Source organism: Panicum virgatum, chromosome 3N (assembly GCF_016808335.1).
Source record: "Panicum virgatum strain AP13 chromosome 3N, P.virgatum_v5, whole genome shotgun sequence".
NCBI lineage: Eukaryota > Viridiplantae > Streptophyta > Magnoliopsida > Poales > Poaceae > Panicum > Panicum virgatum.
In genome coordinates, this window is record NC_053147.1 from 26,583,685 (window position 1) to 26,611,672 (window position 27,988).

The following is a 27,988-nucleotide window of genomic DNA, read 5'->3' on the forward strand; positions in this document are numbered from 1 at the left end:
TTCATATCCTTGGTACATCAGGATTGAATTTGCTGGACCCCTAGCCAGCCAAGCTAGCTGCTCATGAATTTCATCGTTGATCATGACTTCCTTCTGCAACCAGGTGGCGAATGTATCGTTATGATGTTTTGTAATCCATGTCTCAGACTTCAAAGGGTACATGCTTCGCACAATTTGCATGTGCTCCTCCATGTATGAAGCCACCAAGGCTGATTGTTGCAGAATTGTGAGATGTGCTTTGCTCAACGTGGCATGATCTGTGGCATTTATTGATTTTCTTCCAAGTGTGCCCTTTCCAATTAGCCGCCCCTCATGACGTGATACTGGAATCCCAATTGGGCAGAGTTCTTCCACATAGTCAACACAAAACTCAATGACCTCCTCTGCGACGTAACCCTTCGCAATGCTTCCTTCTGGACGAGCCTGATTACGAACGTATTTCTTTAGGACTGCAAAGTATCGTTCAAAAAGGAACATATTATGAAGGAAAACAGGACCGAGAATACCAATCTCTTTGACCAGGTGAACTAGAAGATGTGTCATAATATTGAAGAATGATGGAGGAAATAGCATCTCAAGACTGACTAAACTTTGGACAACATCCTCTTGTAGCCTGCTTAAACTCAATGGATCGATTGCCTTCTGCGAAATTGTGTTGAGAAAGACGCATAGCTTTATGATTGTTGCTCGAACATTAGCTGGTAGAATACCTCTAAGTGCAACTAGAATCAATTGCGTCATCAACACGTGACAGTCATGCGACTTTACATGTGCGAATTTCTTCTCTTTCAGGTTCAGTAGCCTCTTTATGTTCGAAGAGTAGTATGATGGGACCTTGATACTGTTCAAACAGTAAAACATACTTTGCTTCTCTTCCTTACTAAGAGTGTAGCATGCAGGACTTAGGTAATGATGTCATTTATCCCTTTTTTCTGGATGTAGGGCGGCCCATTGTTTCATACGTTGAAGATCTTGCTGCTCTTCCAATGTATCCTTTGGCTTACCGTAGACACAAGAAAGTCTAGAAGGTTCACACAAAGATTCTTTGTTAGGTGCATCACATCAATGGCGTGTCGGACCACTAAGATTCCCAATAAGATAACTCCCAAAATATACTCTTCTTCTTCCACATAGTTGCACGACCATCATCACTCTGCACTGATCTACTGCCAGGTCCTTTTCCGAATACTACTTTTATATCTTTGACCATTTCAAACACCATTTTCCCACAACCGTGCCTAGGCTCGGTACGATGATCTGCCTTTCCATCGTAGTGAGCATGCTTCCTCCTTAATGGGTGCTTGATCGGAAGAAATCGACGATGACCCATATACACAATCTTCCTACAGTGCTTGAGGTACGTGCTGTCGGTTTCTTCTAAACAATGGGTGCATGCCCTATAACCCTTATTGGAATGTCCGGAGAGGTTCCTTAGTGCTGGCCAATCGTTGGTGGTTACGAAAAGTAATGCACGAAGGTTAAAATATTCCTCTGCGTGCGCATCCCACATACGAACACCCTCTTCTTTCCACAACAATAGAAGATCCTCAATCAGTGGTTTCAGATACACATCTATATCGTTACCAGGTTGCTTCGTGCCGGGGATAAGCACCGGCATCATAATGAATTTTCGCTTCATACACAACCAGGGAGGAAGGTTGTATATACAGAGTATCACAGGCCAGGTACTATGGCCACTGCTCTGCTCACCGAAAGAATTCATGACATCCGTACTTAAGCCGAACCTTATATTCCTCGCATCATTTGCAAATATTGGGAATGTTCTGTCCACCTTTCCCCACTGCGACCCATCAGCGGGGTGTCTCAACATATTGTCTTGGTTACGTTCTTCTTTGTGCTATCGCATCAATTTAGCATTTATTTTGTTCATGAACAAACGTTTCAGACGTGGTATTAGAGGGAAATATCACATCACCTTGGCAGGCACCCTCTTCTTGACACGCATCCCCTCAACGTCGCCTGGATCATCTCGAGGGATCTTATACCGGTATGCATTGCATACAGGGCATGAATCCAAATTTTCATTCTCACCTCGATATAGGATGCAGTCATTAGGACAAGCATGTATCTTCTGTGCCTCTAATTCTAAAGGACAAACAACCTTTTTTGCCTCGTATGTTGTCTATGGCAAGGTGTTACCCTTAGGGAGTAAGTTTTTTATAATTTTCAGCAACTCCTTGAATTCCTTGTCAGATAAACCATTTGATGCCTTACATTGCAACAATTCCAATATGGTACCCAACTTCTTTTGGCCTTGTTTGCAATCTGGGAACAACAATGTTTTGTAGTCCTCCAACATACACTTCAGATCTCTCGATTCCTTTTCTGTTTCGCAAACTTTCTCAGCTTCGCGCAGCATCTGACCCAGATCATCTTCTACAACGTGTCCTTCAGCATCTTCTTCAGGCTCACTCATTGCAGTGTCATCAAAAAAGGCACCGTAATTGGCTGCAAAGTCAGGAATCCTGTCTTCTTCTTCTTCATTATTATCCAGCATAATTCCTCTTTCTTCATGCTTCGTCCAAACATAGTAGTTCGGCATGAAACCACTATTGAACAAGTAATTGTGGATGGTTCTTGATGATGAGTAATCCTTCTCATTCATACAGAATTTACATGGACAACGAACGAAACCACCATACTTGTGTTTCTCGGCCACCTCTATGAATTTATGCACGCCATCAATGAACTCCTTTGAACGCCGGTCGGCCATGTACATCTATTGCCGACTCATCTGGGTCCACAATACATTTATATACATCATTGTAGTGTACAAATAGTTCATTCATACTACCAATTTATAACTAACATTGAATACGCTATTAATAAAACTTAACTACAAAATTATAACTAACATAATTAGAATATAAAAATAATAAATTAAATAACAATCTGGGTTCACAATTCATTTATATACATCATTAAAGTGTCAAAACAGCAGCTGGTACCTTTGGCTAGGACCTTTGGCCCGTTTTTTTTAGTGTTTGTAGTAATGTCTCATGAAGTTGATCAATTGATCAAGGCCACAAAAACTGCATTGCCAGTTGCCACTTGGAGCTACTCATCGCCCTGTTGCAAACTGCACGCTACTGCGGTACTGCCTGCGCGATCGTCAAATGAAGAGATCGAGCAAGGGACTGCACTGCAAGAAACGAGTGAGACATATCTATATCGCTCGCTGTCGCGAGACCGAAACGCCGCGGCAATTTGCAGCATACCACGCGCGCTCGATTCGTCCACGTGCATCCCCTCTGCTAACAGGTTTCTCTCAATGCAAGTGGCGCGGGAAACAGGAAGCAGTACTCGAAGTACTATAGCAGCAGTCTAGTTGATGGCGCGTGTTCGTGGCCAGAGTTAGCGCCCTTGATTGCATGGCAGTGTCAAGCTCCAGCGAAGTTCAGAGTCTCCGTCCTCCAGTGTTCAGTTTGTACTGATGACCATACTTCTGGATCAGCTAGTAACCCTTCGAATCAGGGTGCATTTATGGCCCTGTTTGGATTCGCGTTTCTTGCGTTGGCGACGGCGTTTGAGCGGGATAAGCGGAATAATCCCGCCGAACGCTCCACGGCGAACGCGCGACTCACAGTCACCCACGTTGTGCAGTGGGCAAAAATGAACTGGAGCCCCGCGTTTTGGAAAAGCGGCCGCTGGGGCTGCGTTCGCGTAAACGCCATGCGCGTTCCTGGCTCGCGGAGCCAAACAGGCCGTGTCTTGCTTGCTGAGTTATTATTAAGCTGCTTGCCTGCTTGCATATGTTCATTGCCATGATAGGCATGGAAGCAACGTTATAGGTCTGGAATTTTTCTTTCGGTCAAATATAGCCTAAGAACCTTGAACGAGCTTCGTTTTCCAATGATTCATGGAAAGTCCATATTATATCTAGTGTTGCAACGGATTGAAGGGATATGCGACTCCATAATAGATGCTAGTACATGCGTTTCTCTTCCAAGTGGAGCGCGATACAACCGAAGCAGTCATCAATTAGCAGTTCTCTTGCTTATTCAAAATGGAGTACTAATGATTCAACAAAGTGTATTACTCTTGTGGCTCTTGTAAACTAACCTTTGAGTCCATGGCATTGCAATTGACTGGAACCATGCAGCAGCAAGGCAGTTATACATCCATTTTTTTAAAAAGAAACAAAATATAATTAATATTGGCGATCCATGCAACGAGCAAACACCCTTGCTTATTTCTCGCAAAAAAAAAACACCCTTGCTTATTGGTGAGCCTGTTGTTTCCTCAAGTAAATTAAAAATAATGTAGTTAATCTCATGAATGTACATATTTCATTCAGTCGAACAAGTTTTTGTTGTAATTAGAAGGACATATGCATGCCTGGTCAACAATTTCTCTATTAATACAATTATAAGTAAAATATCATATAATACCATCAATTTGTCGGAAAAAAACTTATATGTGAATGAAGTAATTTTTTGCCAAAGCTTATCCCAACGAAACAAAATACATCTTCTCATAAAGATAAACACAGGTAGTAAGCTTCGTCTGGCAATCTTCTGAAGAGAAATGTTTTTTTTTCTTTTTTAGGTAGCAGAGGGAAAACGAGGCACATTTACTCCCAGCCGGCACATAGCCGGCGTACAGTCAAAGTAGCGAAGGATAATGATGTGCAGTCACGTCAGTGTAGCAGATGGATAGCGGCATGCAATCTTGGTGAGATGCCATACGAACCCTCCAGAGAATTCCTGCGGCGAAGAAAAGCCGCGGCCGTCGTTGCAGTCCAAGGTAGGCGCCAGAATTTGCCGCGCGCGATCTCAAAAGGCTCCCCCGCGCAGTGGTCACCTGTCACGTGTACACTGCGCGCGCGCCGAACTCCAGTTGCGGGCATGCACGATGCGCCTCACTTTTGTCGCGCTTCCTTCACGGCCAAATTATGCGCGGCCGGAATCTCTTTTGGATCTACCAGTTGTGCATTCCATGTCTAGTAGCGGAACTGAAAAAAATAACTGTAAATAAATTTAAAAGAAGGTCAAAACTGAATAAACTTCAATAATTTATTGGTACAAAATTTAAAAAAAATTGTATTAACTAGTGAGATGACCCGCTTATTTGCGCGGCTAGTATTGATATTCTAAATATATCTTGCATTTTTATCTAATTATTATTTATAAATTTAAATCTTTCTCATCACATGCTACTTGGTTCAGTAATCAAGAGTGCTTCTCTGCTGCTAGTGCAGTGGTCATCACATGCTACTTGGTTCAGTAATCAAGAGTGCTTCTCTGCTGCTAGTGCAGTGGTGCCTCCTTTTTAATTTTTTTTTGTCAGTAATGTGGCTGCCTGGCAAGCGCACAGCTATAATCCTGTCACGACTGCCTATCTTCTCGATCTTACCTACTACCATTTGCTAGTAGTAACATGTTTCTTATCTGCTAGTCCTTGCAGTAATATTGCCCACTGCTTAGTTCAACTGACTCAGTTATTCTTTTGTTAGTTTTTCTATTTTATAATTCTCTTGGTCGTATGTTGCTACTATGTTTAATTCTGTCGTCTGTTGTATGGCGTCATGCCTCCATGACCTAGTTTCTGTTGGGGGAACAATCGATCCAAGTTTCTTGCTTTTTGGAAGCCAACAAATCTCCATAGTGTAGACCACAAAATTTTGTTCAGAATTTCAGCAACCTATGTTCATGTTCAAACCTGATGAGCTTACTATACCAGTCATGGCCTGATCAATATTGTCCTGGTTCCCGATCTGCTTGTGGTGTTAATTGTGAGGTGAGGCAATGTATTGTAGCAATGTCGGCAACAAACCTTTGGATTAATGTCAAAGACCCTCCCTCGGCAAGGATAGGGATGCATGAGGATTGCGAAAAAGGGTTAGGTTGGACATGCAGTGGCCTTGTGCTTGCATTGGATCTACGGACATGGGCGTTCAAACATCACCAATAGACAGTAGGTGATGGACAGTCTTCAGACTCTACAGAGGATGAAGAAGCTGGCGGCGCAGCGCTTACCTTGCTCTTAGCCTCCAACTCTGTGATCCTCATCGCTGGTCCAACTTTGGTCACCTTCTCGTCATGATCACTGCAGGCCAGGTGGTAGTCTAATATAGTGCAAAACCTAAAAATATCTTATTTATTTTAACTAATAATAATATAATCATGAAGGTGCATTTGGAACTTTGATAATATGATAAGATATACGTGTGGTAAAACATGTTAATTACTTGTGTAGCTAGTATTCTATAGGTATGCACGATATGTAGCTTGATATGCAAAACAATGAATACATTTATATTTATGAATAGAAATATATTTTAATGGTGCTGGTGGGTAATTTATAAATATCTATATGGGTATTTTTAAGCATTTTTTTTGTAATGACAGTGGTAGGTAATTTTAATTTTTTTTTCTCTGATTAATGTGGGAATTTTTAGACCTTGAGAGCAAATGTGGAGACTCTGTTTGTTGGCCAAATAATAAGATAATAGATTTTCTATTGACCGCGCTAATATGTCTAGTCACGATATATATTATTTAATCATTCGATGACAATTCACAAAATAAAGTAGGAGCGGGAGTCAATATATCTTGTTCATTTTACTTTTTCCTTGGTTTCCTACAAAGATTAGGCTTAATTTAAAAAAAATCGATTCTATTATAGGATATGAAATCAACAATGCTTATAGAGCATACCGTATTAACAATAATATATTTATATAGGTTTAAATTGAAGAAGTATGGACAGAAACCATGGCTTTGATGCTATGCGATCGCATTAGTGGAACATGTGGGTTTGTTGTTACCATCCGTCTCAGCTGTGGCTGCCAGCCTGCTTGCCATCGGTGCCTTAATGTGCATTCGCGCAATGCCAATCGTGAGACGTGAGTCCGCTAGCACCCTTCATTGAGACACTGATGAGCTGTGACTAGCGAGCATCTACACACAGAGAATAGAGAGAACTTCCAAGGCTAGAGATCAGGGTGAATCGTGGACTTTCGAGAAACCGAATCATATTGTGGGTTGAAGTGGGTTAGGTTTGAGAGTTATTTAAAAACTTGAGCTAAAGTTAAGTTAAGATTAAAGGATACTTGAAACTTTAGCAAAGATTAATATGAGATTAAAGAATACTTAAAAACATAAACTAAGATTAAAGGGCACTTAACAAACAATATTTTGTGTGTGTGGGGGGGGGGGGGGAGGGGGGCATGGCCCCTGCTAGCCCCCCTCAGTTTTGCCAGTTTCCGTGTTCCTACTGGAGAAGTAGTTATGTGCATATCTATACATACTATAAAAGTTGTAGGAGTTGAAATCTTTCTCATCAAAATTAAGTTCACCGTACTCCCTACGGAGGTCTCACTTGATAACTCAAAGTTTGATGTAACAGGGTGGAAACTCACAAAATTGATATAAGAAAAACGGTACCACACAAAATTCATGTTTTTCTCACCAAAGCCTTCTACATACCAACATCATGTACCCGCCATATGGAGCACACTCACACGCACAATTAAGGAAAAAAATTGATCGCCACATATTTATTTCCTTATGCACAAATAGAAGATAAATTAGTATAAATGGAGAGGTATAAATTAAGTAGTATAAGTTCTTCCCATATTAAATAAATTGATATCATATCAAGGTGCTAATTGGAGGTTCCCTAATTGCCGCAGAAAACCTTTCGAAAAGCATGACGTCTCCTTATCTTTCATCAACGTACCTATAAAGCCATACACCTCTAACGTTAATCATTTACCTCATTGTTGCCACTGCCGTGCCAAAAAGAAGTTGTTACCATCTGATTTCTTCTTCCTAGATAGGATCTCTCCACCGATCAGAAGGGGGCTAAAGTTGCGCCAAACATCTGATGCCACAAGAGCAATAGGATGTAGGATGTCTATCCAACACCAAGATCTGCCTCCTGCCTACATGATAATTGTTTTATTTTGTTGGTTAGGAAGGAGGTGCTGCGTTGAAATCATATCTTGGGTCCCGGAATCCTACATCATTCGCGTTTCACTGGTCGTCGTCACCGGCGTTTCCCTGTTCTCTCCGTCCCTCCTATTGTCGCACATTGCATGGTCGTCGGCACCAGCACACATTATCCTAGAGGTCAGCAGCAGTCACCTATCCTAATCCCATCATGTTGTATTGATCATGATGGCTGATTACACATATTTTCACAAATATTTATTTAGTTATTTTACCAATCAATTTGGGTAATGGTGATACCCATGGTTTTATGAGTGCTAATTGGATCACACAAAAAAGATAGGGACAAGTCAGCCTGCGAAGGGAGCAGTTGTTTTTCCAAATCAGCATCCTTCAATCTCCGTGATTCATCTATATTTGGTTACTTTCCTTCCTCTATATTTATAGAATTGATTTCTTTCCTTCCTCTACATGAAATTAAGTATTGCCTACACGCATAGATTTGAGTGGCTCTAAATAAACTCATGTAAACTCTAATAGGTAACAAACCAGGCCAGGCATTCCTTCCTATTAAGTTGGCTCACCCCAATTTGTTGACTAACTAATTCTGTAAATAACCACGTGAAAATAATATGCTTCCATTTGCTTTTAACTTTTTAAACTAAAAAAAGTTATAAAAAGCTAGGATAGCTGAGCTTTTCAGTTATACATATAAACTCAGTTTTAGAGAGCTTTTAACTTTTTTAAAAACTACGCAAGAAATTTAGTGTTTGTTTGAACTTCTAGCTTTTTATACTAAAAAGCTAACCACAAGCTCAAATAAACAGAGCCACGAACCCTGTGTGCTGCCGGGCCACCCTTTCCCCGCTCTGCTAGTGCTTCCGCCTTCCAAACGATTCCATCCAAAGTTTGCTGCACCAACACTTTGGGACTGTAGAGATCTACAAATTTAGATTAGAAATTCTAAAAATCGATCTTAAAATGGAATGAGCTCATATTTTATTTTTTGAGCTATAAATAGTTAATGGCTGAATTGTCATTGGGGCCATGATCCATTCATAGGACACCCCTGCCTACACTGCCGTAAGTATATGACCTTTATTTTCGACAGAATTGGAAAACCCATGGACTCCTATTTGTCACGAACCAAAAAAAAAAGCCTGCAAAATGACAAAAATGGCAGGAACCCTGGACTGGATGGAGGCGATCGACATTCCGGAACGGATAGCATCGCCACATGGACCTGCGGCTGTGCCTTAGCCTACGATCTAGATACCGCAGATCCCCGTAGCCGTTGATGTCTCGGGCATTGCAGCAAGTATATCCTCTGTTCACTGCTGATGCATGCACGTATGGGTATGGCTCGCTATCGACGCGTCGTTCCGGCGCCGTTCGTGTCGATCGAGTTTGACCCCATCCTGACCGACCTCCTGTGCATGTAATGTGTGCCAGCATGGCGACATCAGAGACATTCAGACTTGTGTAATGCCGTGCTGGCGTTGCATGGCGGCGCCGTATTGGTCGCCCACGTACGTGGATCGACGTGCGTTGAATGGCCGTGTAGCAGGAGACTGATGATACACCAGCAGCAGAACACTACTACTCCAACCTGTACTGTGCCGGTTTACAGCTTTGACCCCCGTTAAATGTTACTAGCCGTTGGAACTGGATGCTCTCCGGAACCTGTTCCACATTGAATACTGAATCATTCATTCAGGAGTATCATGAGAAATCATCTTGATTGAGGTTTTAGGTATCATTCAAGTCATCAAGTGCCAATCCCAATCAACTGCGCCCAGAACACTCTGCTGCTCCGTCGATCGGTAGCTAGTGCCGGTCGGTATCTTCAGAAGCTTCAGAGGCTACGGATGGACACAACTGGGAAAATAGCATGATCGATAAAGCTAGCAACAGGTAGATTCTTCATTCTTCTTCCCTCCTTTTGTGAAACAAAAGCGCCTGCATGCTTAGATCCTTCCAAAGGCACCATTTGCACCAAGCAAACAAAAGCAGACAGCATTTACCACAAAAAAATTACAGACAAATCACACAGGGTTAAAAAGAAATTAAAGTGTGAAGTTCGTCAGTACGTTCCCTGAGCTAGTGGCCCGAGTGCTGGACGAACGTGATTCGAGAATTCTGTGATATCTGTGGTGGGAACACCGGGATCTGATGGCGCGGGAAGCCGCACTGCTCACTGTCCCGGCGCTCCACGTCTGTGCTTGGGGGACTCGTTTTCAGATGGTGGTCAAGATAAGAACGCAATCAATGGGCGCAGGCAGCGGGCACCCTACCCTCGCCTGCCACCAGAGAGAGGGAGAGATGCCCTCCTCCCTCCAACTCTTCCTATATATACATGCAGCCAACCGTCCATCCACACACACACAGACACACACCATTGTCATCTAGCTGTTCTTGTTGGGCAGCTGAACACCCTGCTGGGCACTGCGCATCTCCTGCTCTGGAGAACAATTCTCAGTTTGTCTTGCCTGGTTTTGCTCTAGTTGTTCAGAAGGAAAAGGTTTTACAGGTGCAAGAGCCAAGAGGTTGTTGAGATAGGGTTTGAAGACATGGAGGATGTGGTGAAGTTCATCTTTGGAATTTCTGGTGAGAACGTCGCATGCAGCTCCTCTTGTGTCGGCATATATTCGGGGATTTTTTTTATCTTGTGGGTTTCAACTTACAGTGTTCTGTTTTTTTTTTCAGGAAATGTCATTGCTTTCTTTCTCTTCCTATCCCCAGTGTAAGTACTGAAGTAACACCCCTTCTTTTTTTTATCAATTTTTGCTATGAACAAGAGAGGGTAAAATCAGCGTGATAGTTTCTTAAAAATCAGAGTAGTAAAAGGCCCAATTAAGTATTTATTTACCTCTAGATTGTAGCTTATTAGACACACAAACCACATGCAGGCACAACATTATTTTTGCACCTAGCGAAATAAAGAAGATAGTATGAACAAGCTGCTTCATGCATGACTGTGTAGGGCCTATGCGTATCTTATTTCGTCGCTTCATTTATTTGATTATTTAAGCTGGAAACTTCCAGCACCCAAAACACCGTGTACAATTTGTTCCCAGCTTCATTCAGCTACGTAGGCGTCTCTTTCTGTCCATTTCTGATACTCAGTTCTTCCATTCGAAACACGTTGCTGTCCTTCTGTTGTTAATCTCCATTGATGCGAGTTAACTGATATGTGAAAACCCTTTTTTTTCACAGGCCTACCTTCTGGAGGATAATCAAAAGAAGATCAACAGAGGACTTCTCAGGAGTGCCGTACAACATGACGCTCCTCAACTGCCTCTTATCAGCTTGGTAAAAACTGCTGCTCACGATTAATTTCCATAGTGTCCAACATAGCCGCGTCTTACGGTCATTATTAGGTGGTACCACAAAATTACCCAAGGAATATAATAGCAGAACATTAAAAAAGGTGCAGTTATCTATTGTAACCCTACATGAAACTTGGGAATTTACTGGGGGTTTTGCACAATTTCACGTAAATCATGGCCCGTAGAGTTTCTAACGATGAAAGCCTTAGGGCCTGTTTGTTTGAACTGCATCTTTTGAGCTTTTCTAAAAAGCTATTGTTGGCTTTTTGGTTCTAAAAATTTAATACTAGCTTTTCGAAGATGCATTTAGCTTTCTAGGCTCAAAAGCTACGAAAAGCTCATAAAACTGAGCTTTCTAGCTTTCCATATAAATTAAGTTTTTCTAGTCTACAGCTTTTCAAAAGCTGTACTAGAAGTTTCGCTGTTCATTTGAGCTTCTGGCTTTTCACGCTGAGAAGCTGCCAAGGAGCTCAAACAAACATGCTCTTAGTTTTAACACTATGAAACCTGTCTCATCAATCCTAAACATGTAAGCTCATCATCAATCCTAAACATGTAAGCTCATTAGTTTTAACACTAAAATATTTTGGCATTAATGTACGTTTATGATGTCCTGGTATGTGGTATCATAAAAATTTTAGTGGTCAATTTTGTTGCTTGTCTAGAAGGGGCAGCATATGAGTCGTGACTGTCGCGCATCTGGCAGCCAGTAGGCCATCCCAATTCCCACAGGATTTAGGATCAGGGGGTGTTTAGTTTTAGTGAAAATTTTTGATTCAAATGTCACATCGATTGTTTGACTAGATGTTGGGAGGGCTTTTCGGGCACAAATTAAAAAATTAATTTCAGAACTCGCTTGGAAACCGCGAGACAAATCTTTTGAGGCCTTTGACTGCATCATTATCACATGTGGGTTACTGTAGCATTTATGGCTAATCACACACTAATTAGGCTCAAAAGATTCGTCTCATCGTGTACATCCAAACTATGCAAATTAGTTTTGTTGTTTAATTATATTTAATATTTTATGCATGTGTTAAAGGAGAGACAAAATTTTGACTAAAAAATTTTGAGAACTAAACGGCCCCTTAGAAGGTCACCAATCAAATCGAAGATGCGTCCCTGTCGTCGTCTGAATCGACCCCTGCTGACCAGCCACGTGGCTCTGAATCGACCCGAATTCCTGGACGACGAACTGAATTTGTCACCAGCAAAAAATCAAAAACGGAAACTGTAAAGTACTATAGTATTTTTGTTTATATTTAGTAATTATTGTCTGATCATAAGTTAACTAGGTTCAAAAAATTCGTCTCGCAAATTATAGACAAACTGTGTAATCAGTTATTTTATTTAGCTAAATTTAATACTTCATCCATGTATTTAAAGATTCGATGTGATGTGAAATTTTATAAAATTTTGGAATTTCGAAAGGAACTAAAGGGATGTGCTGACGGCGGTTCTGCTGTGTGTGTGTGCAGGTACGGCATGCCGTTCGTGTCCCCGAACAACCTCCTGGTGTCGACGATCAACGGCGCGGGCGCGGCGATCGAGGTGGTGTACGTGGTGGTCTTCCTGGTGTTCGCGTCGAGCCGGCGGACGCGGCTGCGGATGCTGGGCCTGGCGTCGGCGGTGGCCGCGGTGTTCGCCGCCGTGGCGCTGGTCTCCCTGCTGGCGCTCCGGGGCGAGGGCCGCAAGCTCCTCTGCGGCATCGCCGCCACCGTCTTCTCCATCTGCATGTACGGCTCGCCGCTCTCCATCATGGTACGTACGCGCGCGCATCCATCTTCTTCGTTCTGATGATGGCCGTGCCGCCGTGGTGTGCGGTGACATGATCGGTCAGTGAACACCCGAACGTAACTGTGCTCGCAGAGGCTGGTGGTGAAGACCAAGAGCGTGGAGTACATGCCGTTCCTGCTGTCGCTGGCGGTGTTCCTGTGCGGCACGTCCTGGTTCGTCTACGGCCTGCTCGGCCGCGACCCCTTCGTCGCGGTAAGCAATTAAGCAATTGCCTGTAGCTTCTAGGCGTTCCTGGCTGCGTCGGTTAACGTCTCGCTGTCCCGGCCTCTGGTTGCCCTTGACCTGCCGGAACAGCCACACTGACGCCGGATGGTGCGTGACGTAGCATGCGTGTCTCTGGTTTTGGCGTGCAGATCCCCAACGGGTGCGGGAGCTTCCTGGGCGCCGCGCAGCTCATCCTGTACGCCGTCTACCGGAACCGCGGCGGCAACAAAGCCGGTGCCGAGCGGGGCGGCAAGCAGCACGCCGCTGACGGCGCCGACGACGACGTGGAGATGGCATCTGGCTCCGACGTGAAGGGCAGCAACAATAAGGTCGCCGGCGACGTCGACGTCGACGGCGCCGCCCGCAAGGAGGATCGGACCGGCTGGTCTAGCTAGGCATGCAGTTTGCGGTCCACGGAATCTGCTTCCTGCTGATTACTAGAGAATAGCAAGCACGTGTGTTAGCTACCGTACGTCTCGAATTTCTTTTCCGGTTTCTCTTTCTCATGTGCAAGTGCAAGCTTTTTTTTTTTGGCTCTCTCTCCCCCTGCAAATCGACTGTTCTCCTCTCCCGTGATACGGGAGCGCGTGTACCAATATGTATCATGTAACGTGTCGGTATTGTTATTAGTACACATGGAAGAAAAATTAGAGATCAATCAAGCGGTCAATGGCTTCAGTTCTGTCGGCTGATCCCAGTCGCTGTTCTTTCTTCGATCCAGCGTCGACCAGAAGGCAATGCCAATGCATTGGCATCCATGAAGTACTTTGCAATGCAATGAATGCAAGGGGCGGTAGCAACTAGTTTTTTTTTTTTTTTTTTGAGTGGAAAAGAGCGGCAGCAACTAGTTGAGAGAGTGGCGTGCAGGGTGCTCGAGCGTTCCTCTTGCGCTTGCTGCTTGCCTTGTCTGCTTCGTGCTACCTGTTTCCTGTTTCAAGTTTGAACTTGCGAATCCGGAATGTCTCCCCCGGTCCCCCCACAGGAGGTCCCCCATGATGAATTTCTGGGTGACTGCACCCATCCAAAGTCACGGTCGATTTCATGTGACGGGTCCCACACGCCCACATGACTCCGCCCCATCTTTTCCAGCGGCGCGACCCCCCGAACTCCCTTTCCCCTTCCTCTGGCTCGCTCTCTCTCTCTTTTCAAGATCCAGCGACTCCATGGCGACGGGGAGGTGGGGCTCGGGCCGCTCGGCGATTCGCACGGCGGCGCGGAGGCGAGCCGGTGGCGGGGCGGCTGCCACAGCGAGGCTGCGACGGCGGGCTCCCCAAGGCTGACCTCCGCGAGCGGCAGCCCGGGCTCCCCGGAGCTCAGCGGACCGGCGGTGCGGTGCGGCAGCCCGGCTGCGGAGTAGGCGCGGCGCGGCAGCCCGGCGGCCGGGAGGCGCGACGGCCCGGCGGCGAGGAGGTCCGCCGGCTTGCAGCGCGGCAGCCTACACTCCGAGCTCTCGCCGGCGTCGGCGGGCTCGTCCCCCGGTGTTCGCCTCCGACGGCGGAGGCGGCGAGCCCCCTGGTAGCCCCGAGGTAGCGCCGTTTTTTTTTATCCCCAATTTTTTTATTTTTGGATGCAAAAGTTTTTTCCCAATTTTTTTAAAAACTTTATTTTCTAAATATTTGTTTATTAAAATATTTTTGTTCTCTCTCCAAAATATTTTTTTCTTTGAAAAAAACTCTTAAAACTTTTTTTACCGGAGCTTTTTCTGTTTTTTGGATGAAAAAATTCTTGAAATTTTTTTTGCGGTTCAAATTTCCCTTGAACTTTTTTCTGTCTCTTGAAAAAATTTCTTTTTGAATTTTTCTCTGAACTTTTTTATCACAAAATAACAAAAAAATTGCTAGAAATGAAAAAAACACTGTCAAATATTTTTATTCATGTATTTTTCATATGAAATACCTCACACAGAAGAATTAGCAATGTTAATAGCTGACGATTTAAATCTAGAAAAATATAAAAGAGACATTATCATCAGCACTAAACAAAAGGGCTTAAAACATATAACTATATTTCATCCAGCATACATGGCGCTCCAATATCCTTTACTTTTCCCCTATGGAGAAAGAGGCTTCTAACTAGGCATTCCATACCACGACAATCAAAATGATATAAATACAAATAGAAAAAGAAAAATAGTTACAATGCACGAATATTATAAATACCAGGTGCACTACAGACCAAATCAACATAATCCATTTCTATGTTACGGTAGATTATCAAAGCAAGCCATAGTAGATGCTCGAGCAATGGAGGACGAAGATAGGTTAATGTTTATTGCTAGAAACCAAGATAAATTGCGAGCTGAATATCTACAAGGTATCTATGATGCAATAGAAAAAGGATTTACTGAAAGCAACCAAATTGGCAAAAAAACATTGCTACCATCCAGTCATACAGGATCAAAGCGTTATATGATCCAAAACTATCATGATGGCATAGCTATTTGTCGTGTATATGGACCTCCAGATCTTTTCATAACATTCACATGTAACCCAAAATGGCCAGAAATAATTCAAAATATACAACATGGTACACAACCAAGTGATAGACCAGATATTATCGTACGTGTATTCCACATGAAGGCGTCCTGCATCTTCCCATTCTCTGGCACCATATAACGCCACGTCACGAGCTTCCTGCGAGCCGTCGGATCGTCGCTTCATGTATCGTGCGTCTGTATCATAGGCCACGCGTACTAAGGCTTCCGAACTCTTCCAGACGTCGCTCGAACAAATCAGCGGCGACGTAGTAAACCAAACAGCCAGGTCCAAATAGAACCAAAATTGCCAAAACTGACGGAAACACACCGGCGACGAAGAAGAAGAACAAACAAGCAATCGAAGCCTCGGAAGGAACGCACCAGCGATGAAGAGGAGGAATCAAATCAAAAGGTACGATAAAGACCTCAAACTCCCCCATCTATTTATCCCCAAAGAACCATTTTGTCGCGATACCTTTGTGCCATAGTTGTCGGCGGCCGCCTCGGGCGGCGCGGGCTGCGGGGTAGTGACGGTCTGCTTCGGTCGCGTGCGGGTAAGGCCACCAGCGACGGCCGCGACCGCTGCGGGCGAGGTGGCCGTCGATCTTCACCTCTAAACAGATTGGCGCCGCACCTATCTCTCCGTTTCTATAGAAACCACGCAGCCTGTACTTCTCAGATGAGCAAATGGGCTAGCCCATCCCCTTGCACACCTCCGTTATCCATTCGAAGAAGACGACAAGTCGACAAGCAGTGTAATCAGAGGCACACATGGAGGAAATAACTGGCCAACCTTAACAGCTACGCCTGGGCTAAGGATTATAGCAGCTGACTATACGTACCATGTGAAATAGAGCACATTAGAGTCCAAAATTGAAAGGGAAAATGTGAGGGATAGCAGTATGATATCAGGGAGAGTAGCATAGAGATTGCATACTTCAAGATTTACATTTGCAGAAAGCCAATTTGGGCACCGGCAGCTGCTGTGCTGTGTAAAACAGAGGGGTAATATGAGGGAGATGATAGAGCAGATAAAAGTATTGATGGGTCCGTCAGTTAAAAAAGAAAGAGAACCAACTATTTAAGATGACTGCCACCATAAATTAGCTTCCCAGAATAATTTATGTGCAGTTAAAAAATTTCTCTCATAAATAAAAAAAGTCCCACATCAGTTACAACATATTAGCACAGCTAGCACTACTACCAGAAATTAGCTTCTCAGATTAACTTATGTGTAGTAAAAAGATTTATGTTACGAATAAAAAAACCAATCAATGTAGCAACCAATTCTTAGCGACTACCCCTAAACCTAAACACACTGCTATAAAATATAGGAAAGCCCCTTAGAAAAAGTAGACATTTATACTACATCTCTAAATATTTGTCTGATATAATCATTTTGGTCATCGAAACTGTCCATGGTACTTACAATCTTCATTTACTTACTATTAGTTTCTTTGTTGTGTGCAGGGGAAAATATTAAGCAAACATAATAATTACTGCCTACTACCTACAAATACACACAGCCACAGATACATATATATACGTGTGCACGCGCACACATATATCTACGCACATACATACACATATATAAGCATATATACATACATATATATATATATATATTCTCATATATAATATACATATATACATATTTGCCTATATACATACCATGCCTCGCCAAAAGAGAAAATACCAAGCTATTGGCACTAGAAATATTGAACCAGAATGCAAAAAAAGGCGAGAAGAGAGAACATCATTGCTTACTAGAAAAAGGAAAAATATGGTCGACCAAGATAAAGACACAGCACATAAATCCCAAAAAAAAGAAAATGATAATGAAAGAATTATATCGGTCAGTCCTGAATGCCAACCTATTAGTACTATGCATGTTGAACCAGAATGCAAAAAAATGCAAGAAGAGAGAAAATCATCGCTTGCAAGGAAAAGGAAAAAAATAAACAACGAAGATACAGACACAACACATAAATTCCAAAAAGGGGAAAATAATAAAGAAGGAATGGTATCGTTCAGTCCCGAATACATTCAACACTTAAAAGAATCTTATGACGATCGATCATATTTAGGCGAACCAACTTACCAATGCAAACATTGTAATGCTATATTTTGGTACAACGAACGAACCCAAAGAGAAAGCAAAAGGAATAAAGAAATAATATACACTAACTGCTGCAAAAATGGTAAAATTAAAATACCACCATACAAAGACCCACCAGAATTGCTAATGCGCTTAATCAATGATAAAGATAATCCATTATCAAATCACTTCCTACAAAAAATAAGACACTACAATAGTTTATTTGCATTTACATCAATGGGTGCAAATATAATAAAAGACTTGAACAAAGGAGAAGGCCCATATATATTTCGTATCAACGGCCAAATACATCACCGTATAGGATCTTTGCTTCCTGAAGAAGGTCATTTGCCACAATATGCTCAATTATACATATTTGACACACAAAATGAAATTGAGAATAGAATCAAAGCATTGCATAAAGAAGACCCAACTGAAAGTGATATAAATCCATATATTGTAGAAGAGCTCAAAAAAATGCTAGACACATACAATCCTTTAGTAAAGCTATTTCGCCATGCACGTGACTTGCTACATGAACATGATGGTATTGACATAAGCATACGTATATTAGGTGCAGGCAAAGGAGATGCAATACAATATGAAATACCTCACACAAAAGAATTAGCAATGTTAATAGTTGACGATTTAAATCTAGAAAAATATAAAAGAGACATTATCATCAGCACTAAACAAAAGGGCTTAAAGCATATAACTATATTTCATCCAGCATACATGGCGCTCCAATATCCTTTACTTTTCCCCTATGGAGAAAGAGGCTTCCAACTAGGCATTCCATACCACGACAATCAAAATGATATAAATACAAATAGAAAAAGAAAAACAGTTACAATGCACGAATATTATAAATACCAGGTGCACTACAGACCAAATCAACATAATCCATTTCTATGTTACGGTAGATTATCAAAGCAAGCCATAGTAGATGCTCGAGCAATGGAGGACGAAGATAGGTTAATGTTTATTGCTAGAAACCAAGATAAATTGCGAGCTGAATATCTACAAGGTATCTATGATGCAATAGAAAAAGGATTTACTGAAAGCAACCAAATTGGCAAAAAAACATTGCTACCATCCAGTCATACAGGATCAAAGCGTTATATGATCCAAAACTATCATGATGGCATAGCTATTTGTCGTGTATATGGACCTCCAGATCTTTTCATAACATTCACATGTAACCCAAAATGGCCAGAAATAATTCAAAATATACAACATGGTACACAACCAAGTGATAGACCAGATATTATCGTACGTGTATTCCACATGAAGCTAGAAGAATTAATACAAGATATCTGGTCTGGATACCTATTCGGCTCTATATTAGCTATTTTATATTCAATAGAATTTCAAAAGCGAGGGTTGCCCCATGTTCATATATTAGTAAGGGTAGATAAAAGAAATACTGAAATAAACGCAAACATAATAGATTCATGGATATCAGCTGAGATTCCTAACCCAGAGGAAGACCCTTTGGGATATGTACTTGTATCTGAACATATGATGCATGGACCTTGTGGTGAAAAAAATGAAAAGTGTCCTTGTATGAAGAAAGGAAAATGCTCAAAATTTTTCCCTAAAGATTTCAACAATCAAACAACATTCACAGATAATGGATTTACTCTATATCGTCGACGAGACAATAACATATATGTGCGCAGAGGAAACCATAATTTAGATAATAGATGGGTTGTTCCATACAACTTACATCTACTCAAAAAGTACCAAGCTCATATAAATGTGGAATATGTAAACCAAAGCAAATTATTAAAATATCTCTGCAAATATGTTCACAAAGGCCCTGATCAAGCAACAATAATTTTCCAACAAATTAGAAAAGAAGGGAATGCAGCTTCAAATGAACAAGGAAAAGATATAGATGAGATTAAAGAGTATTTAGATTGCAGATACATATGCGAACAAGATGCACTATGGAGATTGCTAGAATATGACATACATTACCATTGGCCTCCAGTGGAACGACTTCCTGTACATCTACCCTTACAAAATTTGGTAAAATTACATAGACGAACAAAATTGAGATCTATTATTAGAGATCCAAAATTTCAAAAAACCAAATTAACCGAATGGTTCGAAGCTAATAAATTATATGAGGATGCAAGAAAATTAACATATTGTGAATTTCCACAAGAGTGGACATGGAATGACAACAATAGAACATGGACTAAACGACAAAAAGGTTTCAAGATTGGTCGACTATACTATGTCAATCCAATAGAAGGAGAACGGTTCTATCTACGAATGCTACTCATGATAGTTAAAGGAGCAAAAAGTTACGAGGACATACGAACATACAATGGAGTAACATATGAAACATTTAAAGAGGCATGCGCAGCACGTGGCTTACTAAAAGATGACAAAGAATGGTATGATACATTTAATGAAGCTGCTAACTGGGCAACTGCAGCACAACTAAGATATCTATTTTTTACAATGCTAGTATTTTGCAACTTACAAGATGAGCAAAGATTTTTTCATGAAAACTGGAAAAAAAATGGTCGATGACATTGAAAACTATTTGGCCAAAAAATACTATCCAATAATACATTCACCAAATGAAAAAGAATTACAAGAATTATTATTAGATGAACTTCAACATATATTTTCCAAGAATGGAATTAACATGTACAATTACAACCTACCACAAAAGTCCACCCAATATACATTGGATACAAACAACCAATTAATCCAAGAAGAGCTAAATTATGATTGCAATAAATTGGAAGAAGAATCTAATATCATGTATAGTCAACTAAATGTTGATCAAAGAAATGCTTTCCATGATATCATAAATAGTGTCATGAACAAACAGCCAAACCTTTTCTTTGTTATAGGACATGGTGGAACAGGGAAAACATTTCTGTGGAACACAATTATCAATTACTTGCGAGCACAAAGAAAAATAGTGCTCACAGTCGCCTCATCAGGAGTTGCATCATTGCTACTACCAAATGGTCGTACCGCTCATTCTAGATTTCGAATTCCTATAGATGTAGATGAATTATCAATATGTGATATCAAAAGAGGATCAAAACTAGCTGACCTTATTGCAACAACCGATCTAATCATATGGGATGAAGCTTTAATGACAAATAGACAATGCTTTGAGTCACTCGATAGATCAGTAAGAGATATATTATCAGAGAAACAAGAAAATTTGCAAAACATACCTTTCGGAGGCAAAGTAGTTGTACTAGGAGGCGATCCGAAACAGATACTACCAGTTATAGAAAATGGTACAAAAGCACAAATAATAAGTGCCTCTATATTTCGATCATACCTATGGAGACATACAAAGAAGATATACTTACATGAAAACATGCGTTTGAAAAAAATAGCTATTAATACATATGAATACAAAGAATTAAATGATTTCAACAATTGGATACTAAGCATAGGCAATGGAAATGCCCAAAACAACTCTGTGTCTAACGAGGATGATGATCCAGACTACCATATTGTTGAAATTCCTGATGATTTATTGGTTAAATCTACGGACAACAAGATAAAAGCATTGGTAGATACAACATTTCCAGACTTCAAATCAAACTATACCAATATTGAGTATCTTAAAAGTAGAGCAATACTAGCAACAACAAATGAAATAGTTGATGAAATAAATGATTACATGCTAAATTTAGTACCTTCGATCGAGAAAGAATATTATAGTGCTGACTCAATATCTAAATGTACTGATACTTGTAATGATGCAAATATACTTTATCCCATTGAATATTTAAATACCCTAAGTGCAAACAACTTTCCTGCACATATATTGAAACTCAAGATAGGTGCTCCCATCATGCTGTTAAGAAATCTGAACCAAAGCCTAGGTTTATGCAATGGCACAAGATTGATAGTAACAAACTTAGGCAACAATGTTATAGAAGCTATTATTATTACAGGCACACACATTGGAGACAAGGTATACATACCTAGAATAAACCTGACAACACAGGGCTCACGATGGCCATTTGTTCTATGCCGACGACAGTTCCCAATAAAAGTTTGCTACTCTATGACAATAAATAAAAGTCAGGGACAAACACTATCAAATGTAGGAGTATATTTAAGAAAACCAGTATTTACACATGGCCAACTATATGTTGCAGTATCAAGAGTAAAAGATAAACAAGGCCTAAAAATATTGATAGAAAATGAGGATGGAACATGTGGAAACAAAACTACCAATATTGTCTACAAAGAAATTTTAGACATAGTATGAAATATGCATTTCCATTCAAAGTTTCAATATCATCACTCTATGAGTTATGGGAACTTCAATATGATAAATTTGTTAAATGCAATATTCATGCTACCATGTATACTAAATTTATAGATACTATATGCTATACACTTCCTGCTTTATCAACCCACATTTTCCTTCTTTACCTTTTTATTAATGTCAATTTGCACCACATATGATCTGACCAAGGATATTGCCTCTGAAATCCAATGGTTATGACAAGACATATATAACAATCTCATAATCATTGTTCAAATTTATTAAAGTATTGCTGCAGAAAAGTCCTTTTTATTTATATGAAACTATGCCTCTATGCTGACTGCTTCATCAAATTCAGGTCATACAGGGGAACACATGTAGTCGTTCAAGATTCACTATTTCTACCAGGACTGCTTGGATTCAACCGATCAGGTATCTGTGTTCTACCAAATTTCTGATCCAAATGCATAGTCAGTTCATGCTATAAGTAAACACTTTCCATAAATTATTGTGGCAATGCTAACTTTGTACTCCTGTAATCTGCATCCAATTACAAATCATAGCTGCCATTTTAACTTCATAAGATTGGCCCAAACTAAATAAAATACCTTCTTCGCTTGATACAAAAAGAAATAAGGAATACAACTGTGTTTATTCTGTTTATTACAATTATCTTTCATACTGATACAACCCTGCATTACACCCCGCTCGCAGGACTGCAGCAGACTCACTTAGTGCATCAACGTTGCAACAAAGATTCCTTGCAAATTCCATAGCAATGGGAGTAATCATTCTGGGCTTGTTGCGGGCATTTATTTTGTAGCATTACATCAGATGCAATGATGAGTTCTCTTTTGAAAACACAACTGTTACCTCAAATTGCAAAATGTAAGTTATAGTTAGGCTACATAATTGATTCCATCTCCAGCCATGCAAAACTGAATCTTGAGTTGCCACTAATGTTTGAAACTGACCCTGGAAAGAGAACCTTGGGCTCCTATCTGTAACTGCTGGTGATGACAAAATTTTTCCCATACTGTTTTGATTTCATCTGCAAGCTTTGTCTAACTAACTAGATTAAACATCCAAACTATTGGTGGTGACCATCTAACTCGGATACATGTGTAAAAATGTTCAGATTGTTGAAGCCCACTAAGAAAGGGGCCCTCAGGCGCGGCAATGCCGCGCCATCTTTCTAGTATCTACTGAAAGTCTGAAACGAGGGATCAGTGTGCAAACCGCCCTCCGGAGAGACCTGCAGCTGCAGTGTGTTTTAGTCGAAGCCTCTGACATTTGCAAGGTCGAAACTACATTCTGAATCCATCGCCAGTCTTCGCTGAAATCCAGGGTTCATCAAACCGGTGGGAACCGGTCCGGTTTGACCGGTCAAATCGGTCCGGCCCGGTTCTGGTTTGGACTGGTACCAAACCGGCCTAAATTTAAAATTCAAATTTAAATTCAAAAAAATAAAAAATTCTCAAAAAATTCCTAAAAATACTTCAAGGTGCGACGAATCTAATGGTGTCAAATTTTCTCAAAAATTCGTTCATTTAGTATAGTTTGCGAGGATTTGAAGTTAAATAAAAAAAACGTGCATACAAATACAATGTAAAAGTAGTAAAAAAAGAATTGGAGGGTTCATTTAAACTAAAATATGTTATACAAACATTCATTTAGTATACTTTGCGGGCATTTGAATTTAAACCAAAAAAGAAAAAAAATTAAATTTGGCTGGTTACCAGTCAAACCAACCGGTAAACCGGTCAAATCGACTGGTATACCGGTACGAACCGTTTGCACAGAGGATTTTAAATTCAAATTTAACTTCGACCGGTTTGGACCGGTTTCCGGCCAAACCGGTCCGGTATACCGGTACCGGACCGTGCCGATTTGGCCGGACCGGTCGGTAACTTAAACCCTGGTTTTAGCAGGTAGTGCATAGATATGAACGAGCAAACCACTGCATTCACAACCTCACACGTCACAATGTTGACCCGCACAAGCATTCAGATTCTATCTCATGGATGGTTACGTAATCATCCCCAGAACGAGCGAGAGCGCGTGCTTAATTGACTACAATCTGCCAAACTTCGGCACGCAATTTTTGTCGCAACTGTTTGGGCCGTGTGCCATGGCTGGTGACGTGGCATCATAGTGTTTTAGCTCTAGAACCCACCTGCCATAGCCTTGTTTTTTCCCCCGCTAAACTTAAGGTGACTAGTTGGCAAGAGATATGGAAGAGTATAGATGAGAACCAAACAGCCTGCAGGATGACGAATTGTTGTTATTTATCCCATCATCTATCAGCTACTAGAGCATCCATACAGTATTTTATACATGAAACAATGTCGACACATTGCGATTCTACCCCCTCCAAAAGAAGGGCAAAATTCAAGTACACCACAGTGACTCTACACAATTGTGTACAACGCACAACAAATATTTCATCTAACAACCTAGGCAGATCTCACAAGTCTACAAGCAGCACGCTAAGGTCAGATATGACACATGAGTATATGATAGGTCAACAATACGATGGTGGAAATCTCTTCACAGCCCTTGCACCAGGTGCGCCTAAAATGCAGCAGTGCTAAGATCCGAGCTTCTATTGCCATGCCGACGAGACGACGAGCGTCTTGTCTCCCCAGCCGAAGTGGAGGCCATCATGGACCTTCTCGAACCTGTACTTGTCACAGTATGATTTTAATAGAGACTTTATGCCATCGATCACATTAGTGTTGAATGGGGACGGCACAAAACCAGCCATTGTCAGCCTTGCTCTCCATTTCCCAGCCACTTCATACCTGCAGCATAATAGCATTTTTTTTGTAAGTAGAATTTAGAAGTTGGAGTTTGCACCGTGCAAGAGACTGACTCCAAAAGAATCCTTTAAGTATTACCTTTCCACACGGTCAGGACCTTCACAAGCTAAGATGTTGACAATTTCTCGTGCGAGACACTGCCTCTCCACATTCATTCTATCTGGGCTTTCCCTTGGAAGGGTTGCATCTAGTGAATCAAAAAGTGCTGAGTAATAGTCATAGACCTCCCGGAACCTGTGTCAAACAATAATGCAACTTAAATGAGGAATGACTTAGATACTAAGCCATAATGTAATCCTAAAGTTGAAAGGCAATATTTCCTTCACAAACCCTCAGCAAAAATAGTCCTAGTTCCTTTTCACAAAGTGTACTATGTAAGGTAAAAAATTGCATGAGAGAAACAACCTTGCAAGGAATGGGGTGGTGTTAGTGTTTGCATTCTGCTCCACCAATGTCACTAGTTTTGGTCGGAGACCCTTTACCATACGGAGGAGCTGGTCCCTTTCGTTCACCATTGAGACGCTTTCATCGGGCAGGTGGTGCAGCAGAAACGCAAAGTTAACAATGAGGGCCTCACCAGGACGGCAATCTAGCATTCCAGGTGTCACATCCTCAATGTTAGAAGCCACTGCCCTGAACTCAAATGGGACCCCACAGTCCTCTGCAAGCTTCTCAAGTCGCTGCCCAACAACCTTTAGTCCTCCAACAGCCCTGTTAACTGACTCTGGGTCATCGACACCAGTTATCCTCAAAAGACGTGGCTTGTTACTGTTATTCCGTAGGAACTGGATCAGCGTTATATATTGGCTACCCTGGTTGATGTCGAAGTCAATAATGTGCACAACCTCTTCACCTTTGCAGGCTTCAAGAATAGCATAGTTAGCAGCCATGAAGCCTAGCCTGAAGCATGGGCAGATCTCGAAGAGGATCTGCATAGCTGAAAGCTGGTACAGAGTAGGAGCCTCCTTGCACCTCAGAGCCCTGTAGATCCCTTTTCCTGAAGACTGTATTGTGGCAGCAAGGCCCTCCACAAGATAGGCTGCAATTCTCTGAGAAGGGTCTCCCTGAATCGCAACCTTCTGTCGTAGTTCTGCTATGATTGATTGTGCTTCGTCGACATTATATTCAGATATTGCTTCAGCGCAGTCAAAGAGCAACTGTTTTGGGGGCCGTGCTTCTCCATTATTGCTGTCAGGACAACAGAGGCTTGATTCTGGTGATGACTCTTTTGGAGAGTCCAGACTCCTGATATTCTTCATGGTATTAGTCCAGTCATTGTTCTTCATGTTATCATTCCACTCATCATCAATGATCCCCAACAAATCAGAAAAGATCTCATCACCATCATCGAGTAAAGCATGCTCAAGCTCCTGAAGCTTTAGCCTCATCTCATCTCCATCAAACTCTACTTCAAGATCGGAGGTCTGGTTGTCTGATAAAGATTGGGAGTTCTGCTGAGATACATTGGAGATTGTTGGAGAACATGTTGCTTCATTGAAGTGACACTCCACATGGCTATCAGTATTGTAAAACGAGTTCTGAAATACATGAGCTGCTGTCCCGTTGAAACCAGACTGTCTATAGCCCTCAGATTTATATGGTTGAGGTCCATGATGAAGCAATTCTTTGCCAGAGGCAAATCTTTGTGCAGGGAAAACTGAGCCTGGTGGGTCAAATTTGTGAATGTAAGGAGTTTCTGCACAGGATGCTGATGGGTCTGCTTGCCTAATGAAAGACATTATTTATCTCACAATTCTCAGCCAGCCAGGTCAATTTATCACTTTTGAGATCTGAGGTATAAAACAGTGAATGTGCAGCTTCCACCGATCAATTCTCAATTCAGCACGAACAATTCCTAACACCTGCAGTTAGAAAAGAATAAATAAGAAATACAAAAGGGTGCTTATGGTTTGCTCCGGCATTCTTTTATTTTGTTTCAGCTACCTTTGCTACCATCAAAGGCTTATTAGTCATAAGATATTATTTCTGCTGGTTATATGTGACCACGTATAAGCACAGCAAAAGACACCTAGTAATACATCGTCATCTTGAAGTCTTATTCATTCGACTTTGTATGACGACTGCTGTCACAGCTGTACTGGCAAAGGAAGTGGATCGATGAAATCCAACCATCCATTATGAAAACAAGCTGTCCACATCATGTTCTTAAAAATTATGAAAAAGGGCAGCGCACCCCGAAAAAGAGTTGCTTCTAAGACTTGGTAACCTTATCCCCCAGACCTGCAACGTTGACTAACTTGGTGCACTTGCAACGAAAATCAAATCGAGTGGGAAATATGTACCTAAAGGCTGAAACTAGGCACACATCTACTGGGCATATGCGTATTCAATTATAGTATCCATATGCCCGGACTACATACCCAAGACGATATTGCAGATGGAACAAAAACACAGCTGTTTAAATTATAATTTCATAAATAGATGATGTGAAAGGTAGACCACCGAGAACCATCTTGTATTCTCCGAGATTATTCTGGTGGTGGTGGTGCGAAACTAAGCACTAAACGGCTACAGAAATCGGACAAGGAAGAAGAAAGATCTCCCACGAAGCCTACAGCTAGGACTCGAGGCTAGAGACTAGTTTTTTTTTTCGTTGAGCCAGGAGCAAAGATCAACAGTTGAGTCGGCGAAGGTGAAACCATGGGCGTTTCACTCCGATCGAGCCGCCCTGCGATGCTCCGATCCCACGAGCGACACCGCCAGTTTCTCCCCTCGTTCCGATCAACACAGCGCCCTCCCCTAGTTTAATCATCCCCCTCTCCCTCGAAGCCGCGGAACCTCGCCCCCCATCCCGGAGCATCACCGAGAACGGGGCAATCGTGCGGCTCGCCTGCTACCAAACGAGCGAAGCGGGGCGGGCCCAGGAAAGGGGGAAGGACGAAGATGAATGATTTCGCCGGAGCAGAGGGGGAGCAAGATACACGTACCTCCACGAGGACTGGCCGGTGCAGGACGGCGGAGCCGGGCGCGGCGAACGGGGGAAACTGCCTGCGCGGCGGCGGGGTGAGACGGGAGCGCGGAGCGGGAGCGGGAGCGGCGCGGGGGGGGGGGGGGGGGA

At 41.9% G+C, this 27,988-nt stretch overlaps 2 protein-coding genes and 1 long non-coding RNA gene across 3 annotated transcripts; 2 read left to right on the forward strand and 1 right to left on the reverse strand.

Moving 5' to 3' along the window:
- The first annotated feature begins 10,287 nt into the window (after positions 1 to 10,287).
- LOC120665412 (bidirectional sugar transporter SWEET1b-like) lies at positions 10,288 to 13,928 on the forward strand. The gene is made up of 6 exons (XM_039944975.1): positions 10,288 to 10,523; positions 10,623 to 10,659; positions 11,133 to 11,228; positions 12,724 to 13,006; positions 13,115 to 13,234; positions 13,396 to 13,928. Exons 1-6 carry the CDS (start codon positions 10,487 to 10,489, stop codon positions 13,639 to 13,641), a joined length of 819 nt encoding a protein of 272 aa, XP_039800909.1. The 5' UTR covers positions 10,288 to 10,486; the 3' UTR covers positions 13,642 to 13,928.
- Positions 13,929 to 15,846: 1,918 nt separating this feature from the next.
- On the forward strand, positions 15,847 to 23,137 carry LOC120665413. Its single transcript, XR_005671159.1, has 3 exons — positions 15,847 to 16,134; positions 22,446 to 22,519; positions 22,802 to 23,137. It is a non-coding gene; the product is annotated as an uncharacterized LOC120665413 (long non-coding RNA).
- Positions 23,138 to 24,351: 1,214 nt separating this feature from the next.
- LOC120665414 (scarecrow-like protein 1) lies at positions 24,352 to 27,986 on the reverse strand. Its single transcript, XM_039944976.1, has 4 exons — positions 27,858 to 27,986; positions 25,315 to 26,771; positions 24,988 to 25,143; positions 24,352 to 24,891 (listed from the first exon to the last, which is right to left on the reverse strand). The coding sequence occupies exons 2-4, from the start codon at positions 26,646 to 26,648 to the stop codon at positions 24,693 to 24,695; spliced, it is 1,689 nt and encodes a 562-aa protein (XP_039800910.1). The 5' UTR covers positions 26,649 to 26,771; positions 27,858 to 27,986; the 3' UTR covers positions 24,352 to 24,692.
- Positions 27,987 to 27,988: the final 2 nt, after the last annotated feature.

Coding starts and splice junctions, on each gene's coding strand:
- LOC120665412 (XM_039944975.1), top strand. CDS start 10,487: ATGGAGGATGTGGTGAAGTTCATCTTTGGAATTTCTG. Junction 11,229..12,723: donor AACTGCCTCTTATCAGCTTG/GTAAAAACTGCT, acceptor GTGTGTGTGCAG/GTACGGCATGCCGTTCGTGT. Junction 13,007..13,114: donor GCTCGCCGCTCTCCATCATG/GTACGTACGCGC, acceptor CTGTGCTCGCAG/AGGCTGGTGGTGAAGACCAA.
- LOC120665414 (XM_039944976.1), bottom strand. CDS start 26,648: ATGTCTTTCATTAGGCAAGCAGACCCATCAGCATCCTGTGCAGAAACT. Junction 25,144..25,314: donor ACCACCCCATTCCTTGCAAG/GTTGTTTCTCTC, acceptor TGTTTGACACAG/GTTCCGGGAGGTCTATGACT. Junction 24,892..24,987: donor GGTCCTGACCGTGTGGAAAG/GTAATACTTAAA, acceptor ATTATGCTGCAG/GTATGAAGTGGCTGGGAAAT.